General features: G+C 41.5%; 1 protein-coding gene across 1 annotated transcript in view; it reads left to right on the forward strand.

Annotated features, from left to right (window-relative positions):
- Window positions 1-14,672, forward strand: part of SLC24A2 (solute carrier family 24 member 2) — a 72,329-nt gene that overhangs the window by 24,294 nt on the left and 33,363 nt on the right. The window contains exon 2 of the mRNA XM_070935535.1: window positions 3,703-3,811. Within this exon, the coding sequence (XP_070791636.1) occupies window positions 3,703-3,811 (109 nt within the window). The remainder of the gene's footprint in view (window positions 1-3,702; window positions 3,812-14,672) is intronic.

Genomic DNA, 14,672 nt, shown 5'->3' on the forward strand with positions numbered 1-14,672 from the left:
AATAAATTGATAAAAAGGATTATGGTATAGACTAGAGCAAAGTAAGTCATTATTTGTATAATGGTGATGAATATATAATTCTAAAATGTACAAACTTTTGTTGAAAGTTGAAAAAGAAAGATAGAACAGAACGTATGGTAAATCCTATTTGGTGACACCCACTGTCTGGGTGTCCCAAAGAAATAACTATTGTTTTGAGACTTTTCTTTTCATTTTTTGTTTCGATGATAAGACAGGATAGATAATGAAAAGAAGGGAGTTATTTGTAACCATAGAGCAAGTAGTAAATTTATATCTATATTTATAGCAGCTGTAAAGAAGATTGGAAGCTTCTTTTTGTATCTTTTTTTCTTTCTTTGCTTTTGCAATTTTAGCTTCTTGATTTCCTTTGTCTTTTTAGTTTTCTTACTGTTTATTGGTTCCTGTTGGTTTTTATTCTTTCTTAAAATTTGTAATAAAATTGTCTGTGTGTGTGTGTAAATTGTTTCTGTGTCCTAGGAAGTAGTCCTAGCTGATTGGAAGAAAGCAGTTTTGTCTAGTTTCTCTTAATCCTTTCTGGACCTCAAATATATCAGTAATTGTCTAATTATTGCCTCCTTTTGAGGCAATACATTGAATCAGAATATTATTTATTCAATAAAATTAATTCTTCACAGCAGATTTAATATGATTTCTAGCTCTGTTTTGGCATGGAAATCATTTGATTCATTTATCCTTGTACAAGAGATTCCCCTCCTTCCCAAAACCAAACAAACAATTTCAGCTTTTTGCTCCCATCTTATGGTCATTTGGAGGTTTGCAGACCAAATCTGGTGGCCTCATATTCTTGGAAAATATTAGATTACATACACCCTAACTATCTTCTATATTTCTGTTCTCTCCTGTGTTTTCCTATTGTGGGAAGTTCTCACCCCCCACCTCAGAAGAATGAAATGTTTTGGGAAATATTAAAAAAGGCAGGATAGAATATCTCCCCTAAAGGAGAAATGGAAAAAAAATCTTAAGGGAGGCAGAAACCAGCACCAGTCTCCCTGCCCCCAAGCAGAAACTGAGGAGGCCAGCTTTTAGAAATGCAGATTTGGTAATCCATTCAGAAAGACTGTGTCAAGACACAACTCAGATAAGCAACAAAATATTGACAAAATCAGCTCAGACAAGCACCTAGGACAGTGTTGGCAGACCTTTTTGGCACTGAGTGCTGAAACAGGAGTGCATGCACACACGGGAGCGCCATAAACCAGAAAACCAGTTCCCCGGCACGCATGCGCACACCAGGAAGCTGAGCTTCTGGTTTCCAGCGTGCGCATGCGTGCCGGTCACCTGGTCTTCTGGTTTCTGGCGCACGTGTGTGCCCAAAGACCAGCTGCCCGTCACGCATGTGCACGCTGGAAACCAGAAGCTCAGCTTTCCGGTGTGCGCATGCATGCCAGGGAGCTGCTCTTCTGGTTTCTGATGGTCCCGCATGCGCAAAGACCAGCTGGCTGCATGTGAGCACCGGAACCCTGAAGAGCAACAGGTGAAAGCTGGTGTGCCCAGAGAGATGGCTCTGCGTGCCACTTCTGGCATGCGTGCCATAGGTTCACCATCACTGACCTAGGATTTGCATTTCCCCTTTTGCCTATAGAGCCAGCCATGACCCCATAGGAATTTGACCACAGCCAATAGAATATTAAAGGACATGTTCTTGCACAAGAACAGGAAGCTCAAATACATAGCCCAAAGAAGGTATAAAACTCACCCACTCTGAACTCCATTTTGTCAGCTGCGCAGAGTCACATGTGGTTGGTGTGTCTGCTTCATCAATAAAGGGAACATTTCTTTCCAATCAGCCTCCAGCCTCCATTTTATCTCCAGTGCCTTTCTCCCGGTTTGGACCTGGACCTGGATATTTCTTCCAACACGATTATATCTTTTTCTTCCTTTTGCCTTTTTTATAATTTTGTCTTCTCTTTCCTTTTTGTCTCTTTCCCATTTTCCTGTTTTAAAACATGAAATTATAAAAAAAATAATTTATATTAATTACAAATATATAATAAGTATTACAGAAATGGGAATTGGACATAGATATGGCAGGAAAGTAGAAAATCTGAATTCAGAATATGTTGAGGGGGGAAAAAACCCAATCAGAAATATTTAGTAACAGGATTTTCAATATTTTCAACGTTTTCATTTTCACAGAAGATAAACCTTCCATTATTCATCAGTCTTCAGTTCTGAGGCAAAACCAGCAAACTTCCCACCAACTTTAGTTGGCTAAAGAAATGGCTCTTTGGCTGCTATTCTGCTGATTTGTATTTTTTTAAAAGTGAATTGTGGCTTTAATAGTTATACCATTTAATCCTGGCTCCTTAAAGTCTGGAGCTCAGGAAACCTAATTTGCTTCACATTCTTTTACATAAGATACAGATAATGTTTTGAAAGCAAAACAACCAAGGGAGACAAATCTGATGTCCAGATAACCTTGGCCCATAGAAAATGAGATGGGAATATATATTTTAAATTGGCAAGATCAGGAAAAAAAATAAAGACCTTGCGCAAAAACACTCATTTTCTGCTGCATCAGGCTAGAACAGGGGTATCAAACTCACGCCCCTGATGCATCACGCGCTGGCCACGCCCACTCCTGGTTTAGCGAAGGGGGGGGAAGTCACAGCTGAGCCTGTGGAATGTCAGCTTTAGGAGACACACGGCCAGGAATCACATGAGGCTGATCAAACACAGATGCCACCTGAGCAGCTGGAGAAGTCAGATGAAGATGATATATGGCCTCCTTGCACCCGCACTCAATGATGAATAGACGAACAAAAAAGGTCTATTAGGTTACTCACCAAGCAAGGGTGTATTTATTAGAGGCAACTGGCTGTGGCCTTATTTAAAATGAAGTTCTGACCATGCTCTTTTTGTTGGAAACAATGGCTGACCCCTGGCATTTGATGTTTGTAAGAGAAAGCTTGAACTTCCGGACTGATGGACAACCCTGATCTGATTTTTGGGACTCTGCATTTGCTTTGGATGTTTTTTCTGCTCTTTCAAAGCAAACTCTGCTTTCAAAGCAAACTCTGCTTTCTTTACATTCCTTTGATACTGTTAACCCTCCTTCGGCCTTGAAGTAAAATGGAAAATCTTTAGAGCAGCCATGTTTGTGTGTGTGTGTGATGAAAGCCTGAGGCGGAGAAGTAGGAGGCAATGGCAAACCACTTCTGAAAAACTATAAGAAAGAAAACTGTAGGGACTTGCCCAAGCAGTCTTTGAAAAATGGTTTGAATAAGTGAATGGGGAGGGGAAAAGCCCAGAATGTGTTTTAATTCCTAGAGACATAATTATAGAAATATAATTATGATATAGACAGCTATTGCATTTATACTACCTCTGTGGGTATTATATCAATGATGAAGTACATCACAGCCTTTAACTAGCATTCCTCACAGCATTCATTAGATGAGATGAAGCCATTTTAGTACAATGATATTGTTGTTCATTACCTGTCCATGTTTTTAATTGACTTCATGAAAAGGAAATCCTATTTTTCCAATTAAGGTTGCAAAAGAGGTATAGAAACTGGTTCTATTCAGAAAGAGATTCTACTGCAGTATAAGTTGGAAAGAAATGTCTCTTTTCTCTTTCTTTCATTTAAAACATTCTATTTAGGAGCATTTTTCCCATATTCTATGCTCAGAAATCTTTTCCCCCCTCTTTCTTTAGATTAAACCATGCCTCCAAAGAGGTGGAAGTTCTGCATCTCTGCACAATAGTCTAATGAGGAACAGCATTTTCCAACTTATGATTCACACACTTGATCCACTGGCTGAAGGTATCACTTTATTATTACTGATTTTATGTTGTTCTCTCATTCTGAAGTTAATGTTTACTAAAACCATCTTCATAAGCACATATTTCTCTATTATTGTCTATGGGCACAGCTCTTAAATATGTCTGTCTGATTATATCAGTAAAAGTTGTGTACATGTAAAATCCTATTATGACTGAATATTTTTAAATGCCTGCTTTAAGATAGAAGACTGACTAAGATTATTTCTCTATGTACTCTACCTTACCTTACCTTAAATTAATAAATAACATGGTCATAGTTTGGTGCATATATTTGCATACATGTGCATGTTCTATTATGATTCTTATTTTCAGCATTTCTGAAAGTATGCTTGTATTTGGAAGGCTTGAATATCTCTCATTTAAGACTCTCTCAAATGAAGACCCTTCAATTTCATTTTACATAATTCACATTAATACAACATAAAAAGGTGCTAATTTTCCATTCTTCTGCAGTTATCAGTTTGCAAGGAGTTTTAAAAATGGTTGGGGTGTACTTTATAACCATTACACTTATTTCATTATTCTAAAATGAACTTTCATGAAAATTGGCTTTTACCATGCTAATATTAGTCTCTCTTGAATCTGAATTTTGGCTTTTAAAAAATTTAAAATGGAAATAGGAATGGTTGGATCATATTTACCATCTTAAAAAAACCCTACAAGATTTCTAATTGACACTGGTATGTTCTTTTTTCCTTTTTGAAGCATACTAGTGCATCTGATCTATTGTATCTATAGTAAACCACACACAAAGATCAGAATGCATGCATTTTTAAAAAATGGGGCAATCTTGGAGGAAATGTTATTATTTATTTATTTAGGGTATGGCATGTCATACATCTACTAGCAATATAAATTAGTATTTCAACTAGATTGATTAGTAGAACCCAATAAAATATAAATGTTAAAAAGATCTATGTTCAAATATCAATGTCTAGGCCCGTGATGGCGAATCTATGGCACGCGTGCCACAGGTGGCATGGGGAGCCATATCAGTGGACAAACAAGCGTTGCCCTAGCTCAGCTTCAGCATGCATGCACACGCCGGCCAACTGATTTTCGGGCCTTCCGGGCCCACTGGACGTCAGGAAACAGGCTGTTTCTGGCCTCTGGAGGGCCTCTGGGAGTGGGTGGGGAAGGCACATTTTTCACTCTCCCCAGGCTCTGGAGGCTTTCTAGGAGCCTGGGGAGGGCAAAAACTGCCTTCCCCACCTCCCCAGAGGCCCTCTGGAGGCTGGAAATGGCCCGTTTACCAACTTCCGGTAGTACCAGAAGGCCCATTTTTCACTCTCCCCAGGCTCCAGACCAGGGGTGGGTTCTAATTTTTTTTACTACCAGTTCTGTGGGTGTGGCTTATTTTGTGGGTGTGGCTTATTTTGTGGGTGTGGCTTGATGGTCATGTGACAATTATTTAGGATTTAGCAGAGGTACTGGTCTACCAGGCTGTACCGATCTACCCATTTATTTTTGCAGGCACTGGTCTACCCATTTATTTTTGCAGGCACTGGTCTATCCATTTATTTTTGCAGGCACTGATCTACTCATGTATATTTGCAGGCACTGATCTACTCATGTATTTTTGCAGGCACTGGTCTACCCATTTATTTTTGCAGGCACTGATCTACTCATGTATTTTTGCAGGCACCGATCTACTCATTTGTTTTCTTTTAACACTGATCAGCTGTAGGGCAGCCCTTTGAAGCCCCACAGCAAGAGTTTAAACAGTTTTTTTCCCTCTAGCCATCAGCTGGGACTCAGGAGGCAGCAATAGATTGGGGGTGGGGCCAAATAACAGATAAGAATAACGCGGGGGGGTGGGGGGGCGGAGGGGAATGGGGGGGCGGGGGGCAGAACCGGTTCGGTGACATATCGTCACCGCTTCCAGCTCAGCAGAACCAGAAGGAACCCACCACTGCTCCAGGCCCTTTCTAGGAGCCTGGGGAGGGTGAAAACGGCCTTCCCCACCCCCCTGGAGGCCCTCCGAAGGCTGGAAATAGGCCATTTCCGCCCTCTGGAGGGTCTCCAGAGGGGTTGGTGAAGGCTCTTTTCGCCCTCCCCAGGCTCCACAGGCTTTCTTTCTTTCTTTTCTTTTGAAAAACGGGCCTACCGTACCCACCATGCCATCACGTGCCAAAAGTGGGGAGAGCGCACCTTTTAAATGCTTTTTTTGAAAGGAAAAAAAAGCCTGCATAGAAAGGAAAAGAAAACAAAAAGTAAGAGAGAGCAACACAGAGTAAGTTAAATTAAATAAAACTAAATATACATATATTCCCTATTTTTTTATATAAAATCTGTTCTTGAAATACCTGGACCAGCAAATCTTCTAGATTTAGCTTTAGTTTTTGCCACTTGCCCATAAAAAATTAAATCAAGACTGAAAAATGCACATATTACCAAACACTATTAAATTTGCTGTATGCAATATGTATTTAGGAGATGAGGTTCCCTGGCAGTGATGGCAAATCTTTTTGGCGTCGCGTGCTAAAAGTCAGAATGCGCTCGCGCTATCGCGCTCGCGCATGCCAGGACCCATGATGCAATATGCACCCCAGTTGCGTGTGCACATATGACCCCCCCACGCATGCACCGCGCACTGCACATGCACCCTCCCACACATGTACTCCCACTTTTTCCAAGGGGGACGGCACGCCTCTTACCGGAGGACAGCCAGCTACCAAACTGTTCCCTGGTGAGACAGCTGTTCCCCGGCCGGTGGCAGCGCTCAGCCCCGCCATGTGCCAGCTGGAGAAGCTCTGAACACGCAGCCTTGCCTGGGCTCCTCCCCACTGGGTGCTGGGCTTCCCGACAAGCCCCCTGCAGCAACGTGAGAACTGCCACTCCCAGGGGCAATGGGGTGGTGGCTGCAAGGATGGATGAGCTGGGGCTTCCCTGTCTCCCCACATGAGCAGGCTTCTGGTGTGGACCCAGACTTGGGGGGAGTGGGATTGAAGCCCCAGCACACCCATCCTTTCCGCTGCCACCCCATCACCGCCGGCGCTTCTCACGCTACTGCTTCTCACTCAGTGGCAGGAGCAGCCGGCGGCAGGCTTCAATCCCTCCCCCAGAGGCCTGAAATGCAATGCACTTTTTTGGCCTCCGCATGCCCCATTTTTGGATTTGGAGGGGAAAGGGTTTTTGGGCGGCAGCGCTGCAATCCTCTCCCCAAATCAAAAAAGTACATTGCATTTCAGACGGCGGATCTGGCCAGGAGAAAAGAGAAGGTGAGTCTGCGGAGAAGGAGGAGGAAGGTGCGCAGTTCTGCAATGTGCCCTGGAGAAACACGAAGGAAAGTCTTTTCGGGCAGCAGCGCTGCGATCCCCTCCCCAAATCCACCCAAAAAGGCTTTCCTCCTTGGTTCTCCAGTGCACATTGCAGAGCCATGCACCCTCCTCCTCCTCCGCAGACTCACCTTCTCTTTCCTCCTGGGCCAGGAGCAGAAGCCAACTGCCCTCCGCCTGGGTCGTCTGAAAAAGAGGCAGGCAGGGCGGCTAGCCGCCTTGCCTTTCGCCCCCTGCACAGCGCCTGAAACTGTGGTGCTCTTGTTTTGCCTGCGTACGCCCGATTTTTGGATTTGGAGAAGAAAGGATTTTTGGGCAGCAGCACTGAGATACCCTTCCCGAATCAAAAAAGTGCACTGAATTTCAGGCGGCAGATCTGGCCAGGAGGAAAGAGAAAGTGAGTCTGTGGAGAAGGAGGAGAAGGGCATGTGGCCAGCCGCGCGCTCCGTTTTTGGATTTGCTGGAAAACGCTTTCCTCTGTGGTTCCCTGGTGCACATTGCAGAACCGCGCGCTTTCCTCCTCCTTCTCCGCAGAAGGCCAGATCCGCCGCCTGAAACGCAGTGCACTTTTTTGATTCGGGGAGGGGATCTCAGCACTGCCGCCCGAAAACCCTTTCTTCTCCAAATCCAAAAATCGGCGGCTCCTCCTCCTCCCCCTGCCAGCCTCATCGTAAAACTTGGGGTTTGCCTTACCGGGGGGGGGGGAAGAAAAGTCCTGGTTGGGGAGGAATCCTCTTTGCAGAGGCAACAGCGGCTCCCCCTCCTCCCTCTGCCAGCCTCACCGTAAATCTCGAGGTTTGCCTTACAGGGGGAGAAAGGCTCTGGAGGGGAAACGTCCGTGGTGCCAGTGACTGCAGCTGCACTCTGGAGAAGCCCTGTTGGAGCCGGTCAGGCAATTTCCAGCATGGTCTGTACTGGCGGGGCACAAGGCTTGCCTACATAACTTTGCCAGCAAAGAGGCAGCAGTGAAAGGCCATTTGTGCTAGCAAAGAGGCAGTGGTGCCAGCAAACGTATGTGGGCAAGCCCCTCAGCCCGATTCCATGGGTTTGCAGAGCTGAGCGTCTGGCATCCTGCTTCTCTTGTGCTGGCCACCATCTTGCACACGGCTGATCGGCACTCCAACGGGGCTTTTCCAGAGCGTGGCTGCAGTCACTGGCACCACAGACGTCCCTCCCACCAGGACCTTTCCCCCCCCCCCTGGTAAAGCAAACCCTGAGATTTACAGCAAGGCTGGTAGGGGGAGGAGGAGGAGGAGCCGCCGCCACCTCTGCAAAGAGCATTCCCCTCTTTCTCCCCCCCCCCCCGCCCCTAAAGGCAAACCTCGAGCAGAGATAGCAGCACAGGCAAAGAGGCAGCACTGGTTTGCCGGCACAAACGGCCTCCAACGTGGATCCCAGGAAGTGGATCAATGGCATGGCCGGTGCGCATACGTGCTAAGAGAAGCTGCCCAGTGGACATGCGTGTGCCAGGAAATAAACTTCTGGTTTCCGGTGCACACATGCGCATTAGCCACCTAGTCTTCTGGTTACTGGCGAGTATGCCTGTGGGACGATCAGCTGGCCAGCTGATCTTCTGGTTTCTGGCACAGCCGCATGGGTGAAGTCCTGCTGATCGTCACACATGCATGTGCACCAGTAACCAGAAGACTAGCTGGCCGGTGTGCATGCGTGCGCCAGAAACCAGGAAGAGGAATGGGCACCACTGTGCGTGCCAGGCAACATGGCTCCACGTGCCACCTGTGGCACGCGTGCCATAGGTTCACCATCACAGTTCTAAGGTGATGGATTGATAATATCACAAGCCTTAGTAAATTTTTCTTCTTTCTTAAGCCCACCCTCCTCCCAAAATCATTTATTGACATTGATTGTATTATTTTCAAGTTGGCCATATTGAGCATAATCTTTGTATATACACTATGCATAGTCTCTGCGTAAATTCCATGCACCGAGAGAGCTTGGTAAGGCTGTGTTATCAGTTTGAAGAAATAGGTAATAAAATTCCCATGGAATAAAAATACCATGTCTTGAAAGGAGCTTTCCGAATTATGTTTAAGTCAATCTTCCAATCTCACTTCTACCTATGTAGTAGTTACATTAAATAGATTGCCATCCAAGTCCAATGAATAGTTTGTTACATATAGTCTTTATAGTATCACAGATGCACATTGATTTATTATACTTTTCAAAAAAATCCTTTTTTAGGATGCATAGTTAATTGATCTAATAATACTAGTGATATATACTTCTTGAGAATGAGACACAAAAATATTCTGCATCAATTTGTAATTGATAGCTTTCATCAATCAAAAAATTACCCTGTTTCCCCCAAAATAAGACATCCCCTGATAATAAGCCCAATCGGGCTTTTGGGTGCATGGCAATAAGGCCAAGTGCTTATTTCAGGGTTCAAAAAAAATATAAGATAGGGTCTTCTTTTCAGGGAAACACGGTAGTATTCCATTGCTACTTCAGTCATTGTTTGTTTTGCCATTAACAAAAGATAAAACAAATTGATAGAACTAATTAGGAGGGAGGGCAAAAGTGGGAAAAATAACTTTTCTCTGCAAAAGGAGCTGCTTTCCCTAACTGTAGGCATCAGATATTGCCTTTAAAGTTCTAGTTAAGCCATATGAAAAATGAGTTATGGAGTGACTAACTAATTTAAATCTACTTCCCAAAAGTAAAATAATTGCTTCTTTAAGATATCTTTTGAAAAGTTACTGCCTTATCTTTTATTCATTCATTTTTATCATTTAGAGCCAGAATCTCCAATCTTCAGCTCAGGGGCTGCTCCCTTTTTCTTAAAGTGGAACTAATAACATCATCTCCCATTATGGTACATAAAAGAAGGATCTTGTTTAGAGGTGGACAAAAGGAGAACAAGTTCTTATTTTGTCTGACATCTTTTGCTGACTTCTTTTGCCAAGTCATGTCAGCAGCAGAGTTCTAATTCTTTGATTAATTAGAGAGAAAGGAGGAAGTAAATCTGTGCTCATTTATCCTCATGGGAGATTATTCTGTGGCTGCTGCATTCATTTTGGATTAAATTCATTGTTTTTACACAATATTAGTGCACATTTTCATTTGCACAGCAATGTATTGTCATTCTTTATTACAAGATCCTATAACATATTAATAAATTATATTTTGACCAACATCCATTCTGTGTGCATTCTATTCTATAAGTTGAATCCGTGCTCACATCTTTTTACATTTCATAATGGAAACCATTTTTATTTTTCTGATTAATCTATTTCCTGTCCTCTCTCATTTTATCTACCTTTGAAAATCGCAGTTAATTAATTTTCATTGTATGAAGAACTAATACAGAATGCCATGAATATGGAATGATATTTAGTAAAAACCGCTACTTTAAGGAAAGGTATATTGAATATCCTGAGACTTTAAAAAAAAACAACCCCTGTGAAGTTTTTAATTATTCATTAATTTCAATGGAGCATATCAGAAATAAATATCTACTTTAAGTTGCAACTCCAAAGTTTCTGTTAATTACCATGTACTTACCATTACTATTATAAAATAATTTGAATGAAATTTTATTGTTGGGCACAAGTAAGCAGACAACAGGAGTTGAATTCAAAGCATTAAAATTTTATTACATGTTACCTATACACAAGAATAAGGCAAATTGGCATTAGATAAGAGTCAATGGAATTCACAGGGGACTTGACTTTGGTCCTCTTGTGGCTGCATGAGTATTCCAAACTGATGACACGTTTGACCCCATCTTTGGGCTGCGCCTGGTCATCTTCAACATTTATGTTTGAAATCTATATTGTGAATAGTGCAGTATAGCAATACTCCACTGAGCAAAAGGTTGAATGTGTTTTAATTGTGCATTACAAATATTGATCAAGATACAAATCTGCTTGCTCCATTCTGCTTACATAGAATTTAATTACAATGGGATGAATTATGGACATTGCTTAATGGTGTTTGATAGAGTGATATCGACATTTTTACCACTTTCTTTCTTCACACATTAGCCATGAAAGATGCTGTAAAGGAAGAGTTGATGTTGGGTACCAGGAGGGGGAGAAGGAATTAGTAATAACATCATCCTAATCACATTGTCTAACGAACTGTCTCTCTAGGAATTCTGGCATTTTCTATTCACAGGGCAGCTAGCAGATTTGAATCCAATCTAGTAACTGCTATTCCACAGTTTGAGAGGTAGATATTTATCTGCGGTATCAGAATTTTAAATGAAATATATAGAATACTTCATGATAGTATAATGATTTTAGTCTTAAATTAATATCATGGGTTCTACATCATTAGACTCATTAGCAGTACTGATAATGTACTGTAAAAGCAATGTTCATATTGCTTTAATGCTTAATTCTCCATCCTTTTTGATTTGTTAATATGAATTCTATTTTAGAATTTTATTCACGTCCCTACTATTAATGGAATAAAATGTTTACAAAATAATGTTAGTTATCTAATATACATTTCCTTAAATGTTTTGGGCATATAATCCTTTTTCTTTTTAGAATCATCTTGGATTTCAATTATTGTACTTTATATACTTTTGATTTATTATGTGTATTTTAGGCTTTCCGGGTAGCTTTTATCTTCCTGTAAATGTTTAGTTTATAGTAGTTCTTTTAATAATTGCAACATTCTGTTTCACAGACATTTATTTTTAGCCATCCTAGATTTGATATTTTCCTCATTTACCATGTTTTTTTTTTAACATCTTGGATAAGAATTTAAACCAAGCTATCTTTCTAGAATTAAGTTTGCATCTTTATCTCAGGTTGCTGTCATTTCAACCGAGCAAGAAATGAGAACAGATATTGTAATGCATTTTGCAGGAGATGTTCCGGATTCCATCTCTGTTTTAAATACTGTGCTGATGTCATTAACAAATATGTTACTACATTATAATAATTAGCATACCCCAACATAATATTTTTGAGTTGTGTCATAGATTCTAATAAAAACCTGACCAACAATTCAAATCTATTCATTTATTTGCATTCATACATTATTTTAACGGCACCCCTTTTGGCTAGCTTCTAGTTAATACTAAGATAAATTGTTAAGAAGTTAAGGATTTTACTTTGTGAGTTAACTGATTCAGTCATTTTAGTGAGAAAAGAAAACATGTCATTTGAGGCGATACAGAAAATGAAGAAGAAAGAGTGAGCCTGCTCAAATGTAGGACATCTTTTAGCTTAAGAGCCATGGTGGCGCAGTGGTTAGAATACAGTACTGCAGGCTACTTCTGCTGCCTGCCAGCTGCCTGCAGTGTGGCAGTTCAAGTCTCACCAATTTAAGGTTGACTCAGCCGTCCATCTTTCCGAGGTCGGTAGAATGAGAACCCAGATTGGGCAATATGCTGACACTGTAAACCACTTAGAGAGGGCTGTAAAGCACTGTGAAGCGGTATATAAGTGTTGTTGCTATTGCTATTAGGATAGGGAGGGACAACTTTCCAGTGGAACCAATCTATCCCTTTAATAAGTTCATCTATAGTCCCTTGTCAACAGGCAAGCAGAAGCACAAATGAAACTTCATTTTTCAAGTAGTTGTTGTCTGACATCTCTTATTCCCTCTTCCCATCTAAAGGCTCTAGTGCAGGGGATGAAAAAGACACAAGGAATAAAATACAGTATGTAGAAAGAGATAAGAGGAAAAGACTTCCATCAAGGATTCTCAATATTGAACACATAAAGTAAGGAAGAAGTCCAGTGGTGGGTTTCAAAATTTTTTACTACTGGTTCTGTGAGCATGGCTTGCTTGGTGGGCATGTGACTGAGTGGGCGTGGTCAACTTGACATCACTCACGGCCACTCAGTCACATGACCACCCCACCTAGCCATGCCCATAGAAAAAGGTAGGAAAATTTTTGAATTTCTAAAAAGAAAAAGCCTCCCGGGCCACCAAAAACTACCGGAGGTCGCTGAAAAAGCTGCTGTCATCACCGCCCTGTTCTTTACACAGGCCGTGTATGCGCATCCCATTGCCTGCTGCATTGTGCTCGGACTGACGCAGCAGGCAATGGGATGCGTCAGTCCAAATGCAACACAATAGGCAATGGGATGTGACAGCAGCAGCTTTTTCGGCGACCTGCGGAGGCTTTTTTTTTTTCCGATGTGCCTGCGAGAAGCCTCCCAGCTGCTGCCTCTTTGCAGCTGCTTCCCGGCAGTCATGCGGGTGGGCAGGGCAAGCAAGCGGTGACTGGGCTACTGGTTCAGGGGTGTGGCCAGCCAGCGGTCACTACTGTTTCAGCAACCCAGGCCAAATAACCATTACCGGTTCGCCTGAACCAGTGCGAACCAGTAGAAACCCACCATTGAAGAAGTCCCTTCATAGCCATAGTGAGCCAGGAGGAGACAGCCAAAAAGTAAAGCAAGAGAGCAGAAAGATTGCTCAGTTTGAATTAGAAGCTAGTTAGGAAAAAAAAGAAAGTATATTTCCTTCAAGTACTCCTAGAATATACACATTCAGAAATGGGCAAATTTACAATTGAGAAATAGTTACAAGCACTGAATATAGTTTAATAATACATGGATCAAATGGAATAACTGCTGAATTATAAAACTAGCATTCAATTTTATACACTTTATGAATATGTAATCTAGGCAAGCAGTGCCTCAGAAATCAAGCTAATTCTTTAAAATGTAATTTTGATTATGAAATTCTGCCTAAGGTTACTATGGTCTTTTTAAAATAATCAAAGGAAACAGAAGTAAATAGAATTATTGAGAGTGAGGATGAATAAGTAAATGAATCAGCTATTGATACCAAATTATTATTGCAGAAAATCACAGGTGATTAGAAAAGGAAATTTCTCCATAGACAAATAGACAAATTTTTAATATTGGAAATCAGATATACAGTCTTTCATTGAAGCACAAGTTATTTATTATGGTACTGAAGGCAGCAGAGGCCAACCTAAAAAGGGGCAAGGTTGCAACTCTGTTATATAGACTTCTGAAAATTACAATATACACTGATCAATTCAGTGGAACAATTTATTGAATATTTAACCTTAAATGAATTGAACATGTATGATGATGCATGATGAGAATAATGGGGGTAGAAGTATATAGACAATAGCTCATTGAGTTGGAGAAAAGCTAGGTTCTTAAATTAAGTTACTATTGATGTGTTATTTTTTTTCTAGGTCCTATCTTCCAAAGGCCTTACTTTATATTTATGTATTTAACTTTTTATGAATATGTTTCATATAGCCACACATCACACACAAGTAACTCTGTATGTTTTACAAAGATGAGTAGCACAGAAACCCGCAACATATATTCCCCCAAGATCCAAGGATAAGCAGTTACATTGCTCAGAGGGGGGAAAACATTTCTAAAACAGGATAACTCATCTTTCCGCTTGATTCCAGTGCCTGGGGAAAACAGCCAGATCTTCAGTGTCTTAAAAAGGCTAACAGGTTTACAACCATCCATATTTTTGAGAGAATGCTGTTCCATAGGGCAGGCACTGGCACTGAGAAGACACAACTGTGGGGTTCAACAGGCTGGCATTGTTTAATAGAAGGGACCCAGAACATGCCTTCTC

This window comes from Pituophis catenifer, unplaced genomic scaffold (assembly GCF_029215685.1).
Source record: "Pituophis catenifer annectens isolate HBS135680 unplaced genomic scaffold, rPitCat1.0.hap2 SCAF_2, whole genome shotgun sequence".
NCBI classification, from domain to species: domain Eukaryota; kingdom Metazoa; phylum Chordata; class Lepidosauria; order Squamata; family Colubridae; genus Pituophis; species Pituophis catenifer.